Here is a 16,851-nt window from a genome sequence, read left to right as displayed (position 1 = left end):
GACAAATCAATACGGAGAATGCTTGCGATTCCAATACACATATTAGGTTTAATTAAAAAAGTTCATCGTTGTTTCGGAACAATTGATTCCCTAAATAGACATCGATGACATTTCATTCTTACTGTCGGCCAGTCACATAATTCCCTTTGAAATGGCATCGCTGCTCTGGAACTCCGAGTCCTGGTTGACCCAAAATCTGAACACTTTTCACAAGTCCCGCTTAAGCGACCCAGCACCCGACCATTAGACCTGAATCTTATAAATTATTCAGTTAATGCTTTTAATTATACAAACGCATCGGTGGGATTCGCATTTCACCGTCCAGTCTCTTTGCAGCCAGTCAAGTGTGAAGAAGCCGTGTTTATTAGCCTGAAGAAACAACTTCGGCGCCATCCTGACCCACCCTTCATCCATCTACCCTTTCCCGGTGGTCCTCAGATTCTACTTTAATTTAATAGGAGTTACCCGGGCGGGAGATACATGCGGGAGAGCTCAGTGATAACCTCCGGCTTAAGCCCTAATGAAATGCATTGTCAAATGAAATGGTAAAATTGACGACGTCCACTTTTTCCTGAAGTGGCCATTGGCATTAAATCAGCAAACTAACTGCCACTAAACAAACAGCAACACACGCACCCTCGTCCGGGAAGGTGCCGGCTGGGCAGCTGAAAGCAGCCGCCTTGCCAAGTGCCCACACACTCGCATCCTGTCCGTTCGATATAAACATAAAAGCACTTGTAACAAATTGAAATCATCTATCTTACTTTTCGCATTCATTTGCACCACAACCCTCTCCTCAAGCACCCTCCCCAGTCAGTCCACTCCAAACTCTGGCCCCCAAAAAGCAATTTTCAGAGAGGGTTTGGGGTTTCCACGATGTTAAGTACTAATCGTGGGGATGTCGGAAAAGGGATATCTTCTGTACGTCTTCTACCTATCACGATAATAAATAATTTGTTTCTTTAAAATTATTCCCATTTTTAAGAATTTTATTTATGCAAAACTTAATTTTTAAAAATCTTTAAGCCTAATTATCTGAAAGCGTATATCAGAAGCAATTTTTTCTGGTCCTAAAATCCTAAAATTCAGATTCTAAAATTTTACAATAAAATATAATTTTGTGCTGCGTGTTTAGATATCAGACAGATATCTCAGTATGAGATTGTATTAATAAAATAAATGCACTCGTCCTTATAATGACACTTGCACAAGTATTTAGGTGTCACAAGCTGTTCGCTTGTCTGAATAAAAAATTGAACGCCCTCTCAATCAGCTTGTCGGCTGCAGAAGTAGCAATGGCATGGCTATTAAAGTGGGCCAAGACCTGTCAACCCCAAGTGCAACAGAGGGTAGAATCATCCCACCGCTGGAGTGGAAATTGCCCCGATGCTTGATGAGTCGGCAAGAGCACAAGAAGACTCACTGAATTCACCAATATATGTAAAGAACGCTTGCACATTTAATAAGCCTCCTCCTCTCAAGCTGAGAGAACGCATAACCCAAACCAAAAACCAGAAACAAACCCAGGCGGGCTCAGACCCAGACCGGACTTGAAATCTCTTGATTCTGGTTTTCTCCGGCCTTTGGAGTGGGAGAAAACCGCCGCTCGCTCAGCTGGCTGATAAGCTCGGCCTCAGACTCAGAACGTGAAGTCCGTTCACCAGGCCAGTCGCAGTCAGTGAGGTTCCAACACGCTTTGCGCTTTGAGTGGTTCTGCCTCAGAGAGCCCCAACTACCAAATACAATCTATCGCCATGGAGCAGTGCCTTCTTCTGGGAGTTCTGGCGATATTACTAGCCGGAGCTAGTGATGTTAAGTCCCAAGGTAAGTACTGCCCCAAGGAATTGTTTACATCGGAGCTGAAAATTGGGTACTACTTAGTCGCAATGATCAACTATCAGTTCTGAACTTGACCCCGGCGATTCGACAACAAACTGGCTCGACGGGGGGCATTCCCAATCTCGTTTTCGTTCTGTTTTCAATCCCGCGCAACCAGCCTTGTCATGGATGTTGATATTTTTTTCCGCCACAGAAATCTTTGGGTATTGCACAACGCCGGACGAAAGTAATGGAAGGTGCATTAATCTCAGAGAATGTGGATACCTGTTCGAGATAGTCCAGCGTGGGGCTCTTTCCCCTCAGGACCGTAAATTCTTGCAAGATAGCCAGTGCGGCTACCGCAACGGACAGGTGCTTGTAAGTAATAATCCGATACCCGATTGGGTTTATCCCCTGTTTGGATGAGTCAGGCGCTTATTTACCATTCACCTCGACTATGTTGTAGATCTGCTGCGCCAACAGCGGCACGCGCACCCAGCAGCCGCAGTGGGGAAACCAGGGTCAGCCCGCCCCAAGGCCAGTGACCCAAACTTCCTCATCAGGATCGGGATCCAGCCTGCTGCCCAAGGCGCCCTATTGTGGCGACAACTTCGAAAACCGCGTGGTGGGAGGCGTGGAGACGGGAAAGAGGGAGTTCCCCTGGATGGCGCTGATCGAGTACACAAAACGTATGTAATCAGAAGCCCCTATTTTAAATGATATAAGACCACATAATCTGCCCCCAGCTGGCAACATCAAGGGCCACCACTGTGGCGGTTCGCTGATCAACAACCGGTATGTGCTCACTGCAGCGCACTGTGTAGCAGCTATTCCTTCAGATTGGCGGCTAACAGGAGTGCGTCTCGGCGACTGGGACACGAGAACGAACCCAGACTGCACCACAGAGTTGAACGGTCGGCAGGATTGCAACGACCCTTTTGTAGACATTGCTGTATCTGAGCGCATTCCTCATCCGCAGTACCCAGGCAATGCGCGCGACCAGCTCCACGACATCGCACTGCTTCGGCTACGGAATGAGGTTAAATTCAGTGACTTCATTTCTCCCGTGTGCCTACCCAGCCTGCCTACCCAGCGTGACACGATTTTCCTTGGGAGCAAAGTAGTTGTTGCCGGGTGGGGTCGCACCGAAACAAATTCTACTTCCAACATCAAGCTGAAGGCGGAACTGGATCCGGTGCCCACATCAACCTGCAACGAGCGGTACGCCAGTCAGCGTCGGACGGTGACCGACAATCAGCTGTGTGCCGGGGGCGTCGAAGGAGTCGACTCTTGCCGGGGAGACTCCGGGGGACCCCTGCTCCTCGAAGACTATTATGAGGGAAATTCTAATTACTATATTGCCGGAGTGGTTTCCTACGGCCCCACACCCTGCGGCCTAAAAGGGTGGCCAGGTGTATATACTCGCGTGGCGGCCTACCTCGACTTCATTGAGAACAACATCAGACCTTAAGTTGACCTTTACATCCAAATGAACCGATTTACAAAGGATTGTCACAGCAAAAATCGATTTTTAATACAAGGTAAATAATAACATAAATAAATTTAATTTGAATAAATTAAATGTAAAAGCGGATGGTCCAATATAATTTGAACTGGGGCACTGTACACTTAAAAGATAAAAACGGAGTGTTATTCAAAGATTATTTTGGTTTACACAAAGTTCAAGGTTTCGCGTGCTTCTTGAGGTTCGAATTTAAAAAGGGGTTTGCCAGATTGTGGGGTTTAGAATCACTAGTTTATGCTAAATGCAACCTCTTAACTCTACGAGCGCAATGACGCCAACCGCTTTTGCATTTCCTGTAGTTCTTCGCCTTCGTCCTCGTCGTCTTCTTCTTGGACTGCAACGCGGGCTGGCGCAGGAGCAGCGGCAGCTTTGTCCGCGGGAGTAGCTTCTGGAGGTAGGGGAGCTTCACCCAGTTTGCCATCGGTTATCTCCCACAGAACTTTGTCGACCTCCTTTGCCGCCTCTTCCTCCAGCTCCTCGGACTCTTCCAGCGAATCCATGGTCTCGTCCAGCATCTCCTCGATTATCCCCGCCTTCATCATTTCCTTCGACATGTCACGCATAATGCCAGCCAGCTCTGGGTATCGAACCAGGTTTTGCATTGCTTGCATCACTTCCGTTGACTTTTGCAAAGATCCTGCGACTCGGAGCGTGGCTGAAAACAAATCATATTTCATTCTGTCCAGGTGCTAAGGTAAGGCGTACTAACCCAACTGATTTTTCATCTGCATTTGTATAGAGTTTAGATGCGCTTTCGACGTGTATATGCGATTAACAGCCTTCCGAGAGTTGACGATTTCCTTGGCCAGAATGACGCAGGTGTCACGGTCATTTTTCTGGGCAGCCTGCTTTAGAGAGCGTTTCACTTTATCCTCTTCGCGCTGAATACTCCGTATCTGCCGATCCAGCTGGTTTCCCTCCTTGCGTATTTTATGCGTCCATTCTTGAACCTAATTAGAGAGTATTTTAGAATATAAATAAATGTGTCAGAGTAACAAATTAATAAAAACAACGGGAACGTGACATCATTTCGCGAAAGTCATATTATCGAGAGGTCACTGGTGCGCCACGCCTTACCTGTTCCTTGGGGTCTTTACTTGGAGTTTTGCCGAACAAACCCATTGCAACGTTCTGGGGTGAGAAATTTGTTTATTGCTTTACTGTTTAAACTTGTATTTTGTTTTTAAAAGGCCAAGTGAGTCATTTTGTTAGAGCAAACATTAAGGGGGCTGCCAACTTATAGAACGATTCTAGAGAGGAGACACGAAACGAAATTTATTGAAAAATGGATTGCCTAAATTAAAACATATACTAATTTTATATATGAATATTATTATTTATTGAACATATCTGAAAATTTAAAAATATATATACATTTTTTACTTTTATTCGCACGATAAAATTATTGCAAGCCGAATTGTCGATGTGGCAACACTTTAAGTAGTAACAGTGACGTCACGCAAAGCGTAAGCCCCCACCTTAAAAACAGCTGAGCCTCAGCTGCACTGCCGCCCGCTATGTTATATCAGAACCAACAACGTGGATTGAGTTCCTTGCGATTTTCGCCAATTTTCTGAATTAAAATAAGTCTGAATTTCTCTGGACACATTCTGCTATGCAGCACTCGAAGCGCTGCATTAGCCTGTTGGGCGTCGTGCGGCAACCCCATTGCCTGCGTCCGTGTTTCTGGGCAGCACCTGGTATCCGGCAATTTCACCGGTCAACAATTGGGTATGCTCGAAAAAAGCAAGAGACTAACGTCTCCGCACTTTTTAAGCCGGTTCAAGTGCAGGCCAATGTCGATGCCGAGGACGTAGGCTCAGAGCTAGTTGGTAAACTGGAGAAGGCGGAGCTGCTGAAGATCCTCAACAAGTTTACTCAACGCCGGGAAGTGAAAATTTTATGCAGTGAGAATGGATTGGATTGTAAGTTTCAATTCTTTGTTTAACCTTCGATTGTCTAACTCGCTCTCCATGATCTAGCCTATTTGCAGCAACAGGCTTTTGGTTCCTTTCGACGATATTGTATCGAGGCAGAGAATCTCCCCGTGGACCTGCACATAACATTCAGTGACATAATGCAAGGAGCAGGACACATCGACGATATATTTCCTTACTTCCTCCGCCATGCCAAAACCGTGTTCCCGCATCTTGATTGCATGGATGACCTGAAAAAGATATCCGATCTGCGACAGCCCGCCAACTGGTACACGAATGCCCGCGCCATTACCCGAAAAATAGTTTTCCACGCCGGACCTACCAACTCCGGCAAGACGTATCACGCCATGGAGAGATACCTGACTGCCAAGTCCGGTGTCTACTGTGGGCCACTCAAGCTACTCGCCACTGAAGTGTTCAACAAGGCGAACGAAAGAGGTACTCCTTGCGACTTGGTCACTGGCGAGGAGAGAAAGTTTGGCATAAGCGAGGGCTCCCCCGCAAACCATGTGGCGTGTACGGTGGAAATGACCTCAGTTAACACTCCTTGTAAGTAGTGTACAATTCCCATGAGATATGGTAGTTTAACTCTTATATGTTATGGCAGATGAAGTTGCTGTAATCGATGAAATTCAGCAAATCCGCGACCCTCAACGTGGCTGGGCATGGACGCGGGCGTTTCTAGGATTAATTGCCGATGAGGTGCACGTCTGTGGTGAGGCCGGGTCATTGGGACTCCTGGAGAAAATTTGCGAAACCACCGGAGAAACGGTTGAAGTGCGACGTTACGATCGACTTACCGAGTTAACCGTGGAAAACACAGCTCTGGGATCCCTGGACAACGTCGTACCGGGCGACTGTATTGTCTGCTTTAGCAAGCATGATATATACACAGTATCTCGCGAAATCGAGGCCAGGTGAGTAAGTTTACGCCACCAAAGTATTCTTTTATAATTGTTCTATTAGAGGAAAGGAGGTAGCCGTTATCTATGGAGGCCTGCCACCAGGAACCAAGCTCGCACAAGCCGCTAAGTTTAATGATCCCGCCAATAGTTGTAAAGTTATGGTAGCCACAGATGCGATTGGAATGGGTTTGAACTTGTAAGTAGGAGAATCCCCTATTTATAAAATCGAAATAGACTGAAACCCTTATCTCTCGATAGGAGCATACGCCGTATTATATTTTACTCCTTGGTGAAGCCGACGATGAACGAGAAGGGTGAGCGTGAGATCGATACAATCTCAGTGTCGTCCGCTCTTCAGATAGCCGGGCGCGCTGGTCGGTTCCGGACGCAGTGGGAACATGGTTTTGTTACCACCTTTAAGCCAGAAGATCTGCAGACCCTGCATCGCATATTATCACAAACACCTGATCCTTTAAAACAGGCTGGCTTGCATCCCACTGCCGATCAAATAGAACTATATGCCTACCACCTGCCGAACTCCACTCTGAGCAACCTTATGGACATATTTGTGAATTTGTGCACAGTCGACGACTCGTTGTATTTTATGTGCAATATCGAGGACTTTAAGTTCCTAGCTGAGATGATACAGCACGTGCCTCTACCTCTGCGAGCTCGCTACGTCTTTTGCTGTGCGCCCATCAACCGAAAAATGCCATTTGTGTGTTCGATGTTTCTCAAAATAGCAAGGCAGTATAGCCGCAACGAACCCATCACTTTTGATTTTATCAAAAAGAACTGTGGCTGGCCTTTCAAGCTGCCAAAAACCATCCTTGACCTTGTACACTTGGAGGCAGTATTTGACGTGATGGATCTATACCTTTGGCTAAGGCAAGTTATTTTTGTTAAATATAAATCCAAATATTAATAATTGAATGTATCCGAGCAGCTACCGGTTTATGGACCTATTCCCGGAGGCTAATAACGTGCGAGAGGCCCAAAAGGAGTTGGACGAGATCATTCAGCAAGGAGTCTTCCAAATAACTCGGCTACTCAAGAACACTGAGGCCAACCAGGACGGAGATGTGTCGAGCTACACAGTGCGCCGCATAACACATACCAAAGAACCTCGTATTCCCAGCTCGTCGCGGGGCCGGCTTACGGAACGGTTGCTTGCTCAGGGCCTTCTGACGCCGGGAATGCTAAGTGAGTTGCGCAAGGAGTGGGACGCCCAGCAAGGCGGCCAATCTAGTGGGGGCCAATCCAAGGAGACTCAGGACACAAACACAGATAGTGACGACGAGGATAATTTATCCGGAAACAGTAAGAAGCTGAGGCGAAAGCGCAAAAAATAAGTGATAAGTTTTAAGTGATAGACGGTAGACTAGGTATAAGCTTTATGTATAGGTCAGTTGTTTTATATAATATATTTTTATTTTAAGTGGCAATTATGTAATATTAAAATTATTTTTTGATAATCAACGATGACAATTTAATTGTTTAAATTGAAGAGTAGAAAGATGCAATCTGCTTCAGACAAAATTAATCACTTCATTAGCATTTAATATATGGAGGGAGATTCTACTCAGAGCCTGAAATACTTGACATTAAATCCGCGCTTAGTGGCGAGGCTAACGGCTGTCGAACTCTCAAAATTGGGATTATTTTTAATACTGGCATTTGGAGTTTTAACAATTTAGATTGGTTGATAGTCCCTTAGCTGTTTAGCCTCACCTGTCTCCCGAAACGAATTCATATACTTAGCGTAAAAGTTACGTTTGTTGCAACAACGAACACACGATCACTTGAAGTGTGACTATAAAATATTCGACATTCAAAACATATAGATTTTTAAAAGATACAAATATTATCCGTTACAAAATACATTCATATGCTTGTTCATATAACTAATATTAAGTTTTTTGCATTAGAATTGCAATAGTTTAATAGATGTTATCCGTTTTTTGTTAATTTTTTGTTTTAGTTTGAATTAAAACCAATTAGTACCAATAATTATTAAAGCTTTCATATCTCCGTGTATAAGTTAAACTTATGTACTTTCAGAAACAGTGTCCTGTCATTTATAGAACTCTTAAGAATTCAATCATATGCAAGTTCCTGACCTTGGGCTCATCTTTCCAATTTTTAAATCGGATTAGAGGGCATTGAGAAAATTTTCCTATTACCTGACTGCAATACTTGTTATTTTCATGTATCCATATTAGCTTATATCTTATCAACTTCCACTTCCAACATCGCTTCCTTCCGGTTGTACATCGATCTTTGTGCGTTCGAATTCTAAGGTACCGATATTAATATTTTTCCGTATATCAAAAACTGGAACATGCGCATGGGCCTTGATCAAAATCACAAGAATTAATTATGTAGTTAGGTGTTTTCGGGTATGTATGCATGTAGGTTTGCAGGTATAATAATATAAAGACAGGGGCGCACTCACAAATATACTGTTAGGCGTTTAATTTAAAATTGTTTGAGTTTAAGGAAAAGTTAGTTTAACCGGACGATAGGTAGGTATAATTATTATAGTTAGTTCATTTGTGATTACGCCCATGTTTGCATATGCATATTATTATATTTTTATCATTCTACAATGGTTCCTTTTTGTTTTAGTTTTTATCCATTTGTAATAAAAAAGTGCTACTCTTAAAAGACGTCGGGTTCTCCGTGTTAGGCTTAATATTTTAAGATACGATGCAGAAAGGTTTTAATTACAAAAATTCGACATTCGAGCAGACCTTTAGTATCGGCCTCATCGGCTATTTAGTATTATTCATTATCACAAACAATCATAAAATTCAAATTTGAGTAATTTTTAAGTATTTTTGGCTGCCGTTCACAAGCCATTGCGTATAAAAATCCGATATTCTAGGTTCTTTTTTCGTGCATCTCACATTTTATCAAAAAATGTGTGCCAAATGGTTTACAAATACAAATATTCCCTGGCCCGTTTCGGGCCAGATCCGGAGGAGAATCCAAACATGACGGTCTGGATCGTCCGGCCGGCTCGCAGCTACAACAATCATGGTCGGTCCTGTTTGGACCGCCAAAAAACAAATCACAAACTTCGCACTCGGCCTCGGCTCTAGACAAAGTCGAGCTCGAGGCCCGGCTCAATGTCCACTGCAACGGCGTTGTCTGCAGGGAATTGGTCACCGTCGTCCTCGGCATACGAATCCTTCGCAGCCTTATCCCGGGACCGGTCCTTGAAGGCGGTCAGGCCCAGCTTCCGGAGGGCCTTGCCGCCACGACTTGAGGACTGGCCCAACTGCTCGAATCAGGAATCGACCAAAACATGCCAGCGGGCCAGCATCTCACCCTTGGGCATCTCACACACATCCGTCCAATGCGCCACCTCCTCCGGTCCGGACGAGTTCAGGCCCATGCTGAACCAGCCGACCATCTCATTCTTTTTCATGTGTCGCTTTGCATAAACGGAGATCATCAGCGTAACATCGTTGAGCTGGAAGAGAGCCACCTGGAAGGCAAACGTCTCCTTGAAGAGTGGGTTTGGCTGGCCCCGGCGGATCGAGGTCTTGGCGCGCGATATCTCCTGCCCGATACTGCTCACCATAACCATCTTAACGTAGGTGTCCGGAGCCTTGTTTAGGGAAAGGCTGCGGAACTGGCTGCCCTTGATGACCTCCACGCTCAGCCGACCTGTTACGCCGTTGTAGCTCAGGCCCAACAGCAGCTCCGATACGCCACCATGCTGCATGGACGATGTGGAGCCCGCGCTCTCTGACCGCGCCAGACTCAGGAGGTCGCTGGTGGATCCCAGAACCGAGGAGGTGTTGCGCGGTTCCAACGGCAGCCACAGGTTGGTTTCCAGTTCCAAGTCGACGGTAGCGAAACTCACGTATGCCTCGCCGATCAGACGCTCCTTGCGCAACCGTTCGCACCCGTACAGACGAACCCGCAGTCCCATGTTGTTCACGTCCTCAGGATTGACGCGATGGAGCAAGAAGCTCTCCATGTACTGCGGGTTCTCCCCGCTGCGGATCTTTGTCTTGAGCTTCTGCTTTTTGGTGGGCAGCATCAGCATTCGCACCTGGGTGTGCGTCGGCTGCCCGCTGGCCAGAGGCGGCAGGCTCCGCGCCTGCATCACGTGCACCGTCATCTTCCGCATGGGCGCGTCGTAGAGCAACGAAAGCTCCAGCTCGATTGGGCCACGAGGCGCAACCTTCACATCGCCGCCCACCAGCATGTCGTCCGACTTGATCGAGCGAAGATCACTGGTATCAAAAAGGGGTTCCTGAAAAGGGCAATATTATATAAAAATATCCGTTTCCCAAAGGAAGAAGGTCCTTACATCATCGTTGTTGTTATTATTGTTGTTGGTGGTGATGGTATTGTTGTTGTTAGTCACGCTGGAGTTGTTGTTGTTGCAGGAATTGGACATGGGCACCACCACGGAATTGCTGTCACGCTCCTTGTCATGCTTGGGCGGCACCACCACCTCGACCCTGTGCTGATACCTCAAGGCCTGCGTCTTGGCCCGATGATCCGCATACGGATTTCGGTAAGACGACGCCGGGTGAGAACCTGTCAATATGTCCAATTCAATCAGTTGTTCTGACACATCCTCTGTCTGACCCTGCTGCTTACCCTTGCTCTCGCCCGTGAGGATACCTGTATGACTGTCCACAGAGGCCTCCATCGAGTCGTTGGAGCTACATTCGCTGTGCGACGACGGGATGCCGACCTTACCCCTCTCGGCGACAGCCAACGGGTCACGGGTCACGGTAACCCGCTGCAGGTCCGAGCCGGCTTGATGGTAATTGAAGCTGTGGGCTGTCAGAGGATTCGCCTGGTTGATTCCCATGCCATAGCTGCCATGCTTGTCGCCCAGCTGATGCTGCTGGTGCCACCGCAGGCGACGCAGAATGTCCTCCTCCGAGTCCGAGCTGGTGTTCTCGTACCGCCGTTTTCGCGCTATAAAAGTATAGGGATTCAAGGTTAAATTTTGAAACCAACCGGGGGAGTCTTACGGCTGATTGTACTTACTAATTTTCTGGACGCACTTGGCCGCCAAATGGCGCTCGTCGCAGCAGTTGATGGCATGGCGATAGTGGAAACAGCACTTCCTACTGATGTAAAGAAAGAGCAGGAGCAGCAAAACGAGCACCCCGAAAAAGACGCCGAGTAGTGTGGTCACTTCTACAGTGCCTGCAAGGGAAGGAGCCGTCAGCGGGAAGGTCCCGATAGGTGTCGGGGCTACGTACCCAGAGTGGGGGTGCTATCCAGGCCAGAAGCAGAAGTGACAATCATCTTTGCTCATGCGACGGTCGCGGCAATTCCAACTCACTCTCACTCTCTCTACCTTCTCTACACGAAACTCATTGCGGCAGGTGGAAATCCCAGAGTCTCGGTCGCTTTTGTTTTCACTTTCGAAGTGAAAGCGAAAGCTCGGGATGTGACAGCGCAACGGGACAGGATAAAGGAAATCGATTTTTCGCAGGGGAAACGGCTGTGGCTGTGCCTCCACAAAAACTTTTAATTTTCGTATTTTTAATTTCGTTTCACTTTTTTTCGCCACTAAATTTAAAATAAAATATTAATTTGTTGCAGAAACTTTTTTTTTTCCTTTACTATTATCTATCTAGTTTGCACTTAAGGATAATAGTTCGTAGTTAATAATATTTCTGAAAATGTGCTATAAAGGCGCAGTTACGATTCTTAAATAATAAACCCGAAATCGCCTTTGGAATTAGTTCTACTGCGATTAAATGTGGTGTCCTTACACTCTACAGGAAAAGTGGCTCGGAAGGACTGAAGAGCTTAATCCCTCTACCCCAGAAAAGCTAACTCAAATTTTCAAGTGATGGTACTTTTGAAACTGTTTTTGAGCCGCCATGTTTATCGATTAAGAAAGGATAAGATTCAGGACATAGTAAAAGCTTTCGCTCTCCCAAAAATATATGTAGGAAACCTGTTGAAATTTTTCACCAACTATTTCGAAGAATATCTATATTATGTAAATATCTGAAAGGTATTATCCATAAATAAACTGTACGATTACGCGAAAATAAAGGACCGATGGTGCTAAATAGCCAGGGAGAAGCTGCAACATTTTGCAACTGACGCGAATCCCAACAGTACTTTAATGTTAACAAGTTCTCCCATTTTTTCTGAAAGTACTTTCCTAATTTTCGAAACATTTTTTTGGGAGAGTCGCAAAAGAGGGACATCTGCTTTTCTTTGAAAGCTGGAAGAATCAACTAACAACTGTTGCTTTCTTGTATTTGGGTCGCAATGGATGGAACTTTAATCGTCTTAAAATGTAATCGTTATCGTAACAATCGTCATTTTACCATCTCTAGCTGTAGAACAACAAGAATCGCGTAAATGTTATTTTCGTGAAACCAATACCATAGATCTGATGCCATGTCCCCGGCGTTAGACCTGGGCAACTCAGTAGAGGCCTACCACACCCTTGACAGCGGGAGCGTCAAAAGGGACACCTCGCCTAGCTCCTCGTCCACACCACCGGTCCGCCACGCAATGGGGCAGCGAACGTCGTGGCTTCGGCAGTGTCGCCGCTACAAACTTGTTGCCCTGATCCTAATGCTCTTGTTTCTCGTATCCTGCCTGGCATATAGGATTCTGAGTACTGAGCAGGATGCCCCTTCCTTGGATGTGCACCGCAGTTCGCCTCTTCTGGATGCCTATGAAGACTTTACTGCTATGCGAGCCGGAGATCTCAAAATGCGCATTGAGGAGTTGGTTCGGATCAAGAGCACCGTTTCGGTGGAGCTGCGAGAACTGGAGTCCCGTCGCCAGAAGCTGCAGTCGGACATCAGCCAGTACAACCAAAAAATCGAGGAGCTCAAACAGGAATTGTTGCGGGAGCAAACCGAACTAGAGCGCCTTAAAATCTCTGTGGAGCAGGCCCAAGTTGCCCAGCGGGAAGCAGTGCAACGAAATACTCCCGATCTTGCCTTACCACGCTCTCTACTGCCAAGCACTCTGCCTCGAAAGATGAATCCCATTTCCTCGGGTATGGCAGCCAGCTGCGAAATGCACAACTGCTTCAATCACTCTCGCTGTAGTTTGACGTCAGGTTTTCCTGTGTACCTCTACGACCCAGATGAACACAGCGTACAAAAGCATGGCTACGACATCGACGGTTTTTTAAAGACCACCCTAAAGCAAACATTGGGCTACAATGCGCATATTGTAAGGGACCCCAAAATGGCATGCATTTACCTGGTGCTTGTGGGTGAGGCTCTCCTGGAACAGGATCTGTTAAGGAACAATCGCTACGCGGCACAGGAAGCTGAGCAGCAGGTGCCCTCCACTCCAAGCCATGCGAACGAATGCCCTGTGGATATGGAGAAACTTTATCGGCTGCCTTACTGGGGCGGCGATGGACGAAACCATGTGCTGCTCAATCTGGCTCGGAGGGATCTCTCTTCACAACGAACCAATCCGCTTTATAAACAGAATACCATGCGCGCCATTGTGGTGCAGAGTGCCTTCGAACGGGAACAATTCCGTCCTGGCTATGATATCATTGTGCCGCCAATATTGGGTCCTCCAGGGGGGGATGTTTGGCAGGAGTGTGCTGGAATGGTTCCCGCCAGGCGGAAGTACCTTCTCACCTTCCAGGGTGAGTTAAGACCAAAGCAAAAGACCTCAGGGAGGCTGGATGATTTTATTATCGAGCACCTCACGGATATGGCCAAGGGAGCTACCCAGGACCAGTTTGTGCTCCAGTTCCAGTGTAATCCAGCCACGGAACAGCAGGAAGCGGACTCTGTGCCGGATTGGACACTCTGTGGCTCAGACTCATCCCGGAAACAACTGTTAAAGGACTCTACTTTTGTTTTAATTCTGCCTCCTTTGAACGGAAGAGTCTCCTCGACGCTGATGCTAGCTAGGATGTACGAAGCTCTGCGTTCTGGAGCCATACCAGTTATTCTAGGATCTGATGAGCTACGCTTGCCCTATGCTGAAACTCTGGACTGGAGGCGAGCTGCGCTTCTTTTGCCAAAAGCACGGATTACGGAACTCCACTTCTTGTTACGCGCTGTTCAGGATGCGGATTTGCTTTTGCTGCGCCGCCAAGGACGGCTTATCTGGGAGCGATACCTCAGCTCGGTGCAGGCCACAGTGGATACGGTTATTGCTAGCCTGCGAGATCGCTTGGGAATCCCGCCCAGACCAGTGCCATCAGTTCAGGCCCAGAGTGTTTTCAACAGCACTTTTATTCCATTGAAATCAGATCCCCCCGTGGGGTTAGATACAGAACCAGAGGAGTCTCTGGGACCTATCGAGCCGCCATATCCTAGCCCGGCCTTTCGACGAAACTACACTATCCTGCGGATGCAAGCCAAGGAAGCCTGGAACGATTGGCTAGACCCGTTTTACCTCTACCCTCAGTTGCCCTTCGACCCCGCCCTGCCATCTGAGGCCAAGTTTTTGGGCTCGCACACAGGCTTTCGACCTATCGGAAAGGGACTTGGAGGCGCTGGCAAGGAATTCGGGGAAGCATTAGGCGGAAACTATCCACGAGAGCAGTTTACGATCGTGATGTTAACCTACGAAAGGGAACAGGTGCTGATGGATTCGTTGGGCAGGTTGTACGGACTTCCCTACTTGCACAAAGTTGTCGTGGTGTGGAACTCCCCCAAGCCGCCATTGGACGATCTACGCTGGCCGGATATCGGAGTGCCTGTAGCTGTGCTTCGAGCTCCCAGAAACTCCCTGAACAACCGGTTCCTTCCCTTTGATGTCATTGAGACGGAGGCAGTTCTTTCCGTGGACGATGATGCCCATTTGAGGCACGATGAGATTCTTTTTGGATTCCGCGTATGGCGCGAGCACCGTGACCGGGTCGTAGGCTTTCCTGGTCGCTACCATGCGTGGGACTTAGGCAATCCGAACGGCCAGTGGCACTACAACTCCAATTACAGCTGCGAGCTAAGCATGGTCCTAACGGGTGCTGCTTTCGTACACAAGTACTACCTGTACCTCTATACCTATCACCTGCCTCAGGCCATTCGCGATAAAGTGGATGAGTACATGAACTGCGAGGACATTGCCATGAACTTCCTCGTATCGCATATCACGAGAAAGCCGCCGGTAAAAGTGACCTCAAGGTGGACCTTCCGCTGTCCGGGCTGCCCGGTTTCACTTAGCGAAGACGATACTCACTTTCAGGAGCGGCACAAGTGCATAAACTTTTTCAGCCGGGTGTTTGGCTACACGCCGCTACTGAACACCCAGTTCCGAGCGGACTCCATCCTGTTCAAGACGCGCATACCACACGACAAGCAAAAGTGCTTCAAGTACATCTAGTCGTTCCAGTGATCCCATCCTAACACCTCTTTTTGATTCCGACAACGGTGGCCACTCTCACTTACCTTACCGCCGTGGCCATCAGCTGAAATACTTTTTAGGGATAAGCACAAAGTAAACTTATTAGGCTAGATCCGGGTTCACTTAATTTTGTTTAAGCTAAGTCGAAAGATGTCCGTGCAATTTCTATTTAATTATATATCTCAATTTGTATTAATGTAATTCTATTGCCATAATCGATTTATTAATGTGTTTGGCTAGCATTTTGTGTCTTATAGCTGTTGCTTATTGTACTATATTGTTCAAAAGACAATTTTTAAACCAAAAAATGCTCTCAAACAAGAAAATGTTAAATTTATATAAAGATAAGAATTGAAATTGGTGAACACCGGAACAAGTCCCTATGTATATAGTTTATTTTGACCTTAGTCCGACCCTGATAAGCCCAGAGAACACTGCTCGCTAAAGTCTGATCAGTTAAACCATATATTTTTAAAGTCCATCTACGATTTATGCAATGACACTTTTTAAAGTGGAATTAAAAATATATGTTTACCTTAAGCGTTACCAAAACAATTTTCAAGACTTTTATTCTTGGTTTGCTTAATTAGTGTAAGTTTTGTTTCAATTTTTACTTTGTATATAACGCGTAATTAAAAATAAAAAATATTATAAGCACATATGTAAGTTTTTAATCGGTTTCAAGTTTAAACTTTAAACATTAAAGGGCTCCTATTTTTCTGATGGGTTCCCTTCAAAATTGGGGACAAAGCATGGAAGGACAATATGGCTCAAAGAGAAGGTCATATCTTTGCCAATAATCATCCGATTCTTGAGGGAAATACCTTAAACGATTTGTGATCGACTCTTCATCAACCTGCATCGAAACTTAACAAAATATTTTTTTTTAAGTTTTTTGATGTGTTCCCTTTCCAAATGGGGAAAATGCAAGGAAGGACAATATGGTCCCCAGGAAATTCCATATCTTTGCCAATACTCATCCGATTCCTCAGCGGAATACCTTAAACAATTTTTTGATCGATTATCCATCGATCTGCATCAAAACCTACAAACAAAAAATTTTTGAGATTTTTTCTCAAATTTTCTAATGGGTCCCCTACAAAATTGGGGAAAATGCATGGAGCGATGATATCTCCTACTGCGAAAGCCATGTCTTTGAAAATAATCATCCGATTCTTGAGCGGAATACCTTAAACGATTTGTGGATCGATTCTCCATCAAATTGGGGACAGTGCGTCTTTTAATTTGTCATGGCCATGTCTTTGAGGGTTTGTAGAACAATTATCTTTTAGTCTAAATTATAATCTAAGAAGAATGAATTTTTTTT

General features: G+C 46.1%; 5 protein-coding genes across 5 annotated transcripts; 3 read left to right on the top strand and 2 right to left on the bottom strand.

Moving 5' to 3' along the window:
• Positions 1-1,633: 1,633 nt before the first annotated feature.
• Positions 1,634-3,412, top strand: MP1 (Melanization Protease 1). Its single transcript, XM_070280989.1, has 4 exons — positions 1,634-1,824; positions 2,033-2,196; positions 2,285-2,507; positions 2,565-3,412. The coding sequence occupies exons 1-4, from the start codon at positions 1,755-1,757 to the stop codon at positions 3,287-3,289; spliced, it is 1,182 nt and encodes a 393-aa protein (XP_070137090.1). The 5' UTR covers positions 1,634-1,754; the 3' UTR covers positions 3,290-3,412.
• On the bottom strand, positions 3,328-4,584 carry Vps24 (vacuolar protein sorting 24). The gene is made up of 3 exons (XM_017246599.3): positions 4,421-4,584; positions 4,053-4,293; positions 3,328-3,998 (listed from the first exon to the last, which is right to left on the bottom strand). The coding sequence occupies exons 1-3, from the start codon at positions 4,463-4,465 to the stop codon at positions 3,601-3,603; spliced, it is 684 nt and encodes a 227-aa protein (XP_017102088.2). The 5' UTR covers positions 4,466-4,584; the 3' UTR covers positions 3,328-3,600.
• A 150-nt stretch (positions 4,585-4,734) lies between these two features.
• On the top strand, positions 4,735-7,688 carry Suv3 (Suv3 helicase). Its single transcript, XM_017246595.3, has 6 exons — positions 4,735-5,268; positions 5,326-5,829; positions 5,888-6,197; positions 6,247-6,381; positions 6,444-7,073; positions 7,132-7,688. The coding sequence occupies exons 1-6, from the start codon at positions 4,959-4,961 to the stop codon at positions 7,535-7,537; spliced, it is 2,295 nt and encodes a 764-aa protein (XP_017102084.2). The 5' UTR covers positions 4,735-4,958; the 3' UTR covers positions 7,538-7,688.
• A 21-nt stretch (positions 7,689-7,709) lies between these two features.
• On the bottom strand, positions 7,710-11,778 carry Syt14 (Synaptotagmin 14). The gene is made up of 5 exons (XM_017246597.3): positions 11,426-11,778; positions 11,208-11,369; positions 10,809-11,135; positions 10,513-10,745; positions 7,710-10,455 (listed from the first exon to the last, which is right to left on the bottom strand). The coding sequence occupies exons 1-5, from the start codon at positions 11,469-11,471 to the stop codon at positions 9,478-9,480; spliced, it is 1,746 nt and encodes a 581-aa protein (XP_017102086.3). The 5' UTR covers positions 11,472-11,778; the 3' UTR covers positions 7,710-9,477.
• Positions 11,779-12,513: 735 nt separating this feature from the next.
• botv (exostosin like glycosyltransferase 3) lies at positions 12,514-16,157 on the top strand. The gene has a single exon (XM_017246766.3). It carries the CDS (start codon positions 12,588-12,590, stop codon positions 15,501-15,503), a length of 2,916 nt encoding a protein of 971 aa, XP_017102255.2. The 5' UTR covers positions 12,514-12,587; the 3' UTR covers positions 15,504-16,157.
• The last annotated feature ends 694 nt before the right edge of the window (positions 16,158-16,851 follow it).

The sequence above is a fragment of the Drosophila bipectinata genome, chromosome 3R (genome assembly GCF_030179905.1).
Source record: "Drosophila bipectinata strain 14024-0381.07 chromosome 3R, DbipHiC1v2, whole genome shotgun sequence".
In the NCBI taxonomy this organism is placed as follows: domain Eukaryota; kingdom Metazoa; phylum Arthropoda; class Insecta; order Diptera; family Drosophilidae; genus Drosophila; species Drosophila bipectinata.
The sequence above is the reverse complement of the archived record's forward strand: the minus strand, read 5'-3'. Positions and strand labels throughout refer to the sequence as shown.

Bases quoted from the DNA above. Each gene is read 5' to 3' on its own strand.
- Suv3 (XM_017246595.3), top strand. From the start codon at position 4,959: ATGCAGCACTCGAAGCGCTGCATTAGCCTGTTGGGCGTCGTGCGGCAA. The intron at 5,830-5,887 runs GTAAGTAGTGTA...ATGTTATGGCAG, and splicing joins GACCTCAGTTAACACTCCTT to ATGAAGTTGCTGTAATCGAT. The intron at 6,382-6,443 runs GTAAGTAGGAGA...ATCTCTCGATAG, and splicing joins ATTGGAATGGGTTTGAACTT to GAGCATACGCCGTATTATAT.
- Vps24 (XM_017246599.3), bottom strand. From the start codon at position 4,465: ATGGGTTTGTTCGGCAAAACTCCAAGTAAAGACCCCAAGGAACAG. The intron at 4,294-4,420 runs GTAAGGCGTGGC...CTCTCTAATTAG, and splicing joins GTAAAGACCCCAAGGAACAG to GTTCAAGAATGGACGCATAA. The intron at 3,999-4,052 runs GTTAGTACGCCT...ATTTGTTTTCAG, and splicing joins GCAGATGAAAAATCAGTTGG to CCACGCTCCGAGTCGCAGGA.
- MP1 (XM_070280989.1), top strand. From the start codon at position 1,755: ATGGAGCAGTGCCTTCTTCTGGGAGTTCTGGCGATATTACTAGCCGGA. The intron at 1,825-2,032 runs GTAAGTACTGCC...TTTCCGCCACAG, and splicing joins TAGTGATGTTAAGTCCCAAG to AAATCTTTGGGTATTGCACA. The intron at 2,508-2,564 runs GTATGTAATCAG...ATCTGCCCCCAG, and splicing joins GCTGATCGAGTACACAAAAC to CTGGCAACATCAAGGGCCAC.
- botv (XM_017246766.3), top strand. From the start codon at position 12,588: ATGTCCCCGGCGTTAGACCTGGGCAACTCAGTAGAGGCCTACCACACC.
- Syt14 (XM_017246597.3), bottom strand. From the start codon at position 11,471: ATGATTGTCACTTCTGCTTCTGGCCTGGATAGCACCCCCACTCTGG. The intron at 10,746-10,808 runs GTAAGCAGCAGG...ACATATTGACAG, and splicing joins CCTCACGGGCGAGAGCAAGG to GTTCTCACCCGGCGTCGTCT. The intron at 10,456-10,512 runs GTAAGGACCTTC...TGCCCTTTTCAG, and splicing joins ATAATAACAACAACGATGAT to GAACCCCTTTTTGATACCAG.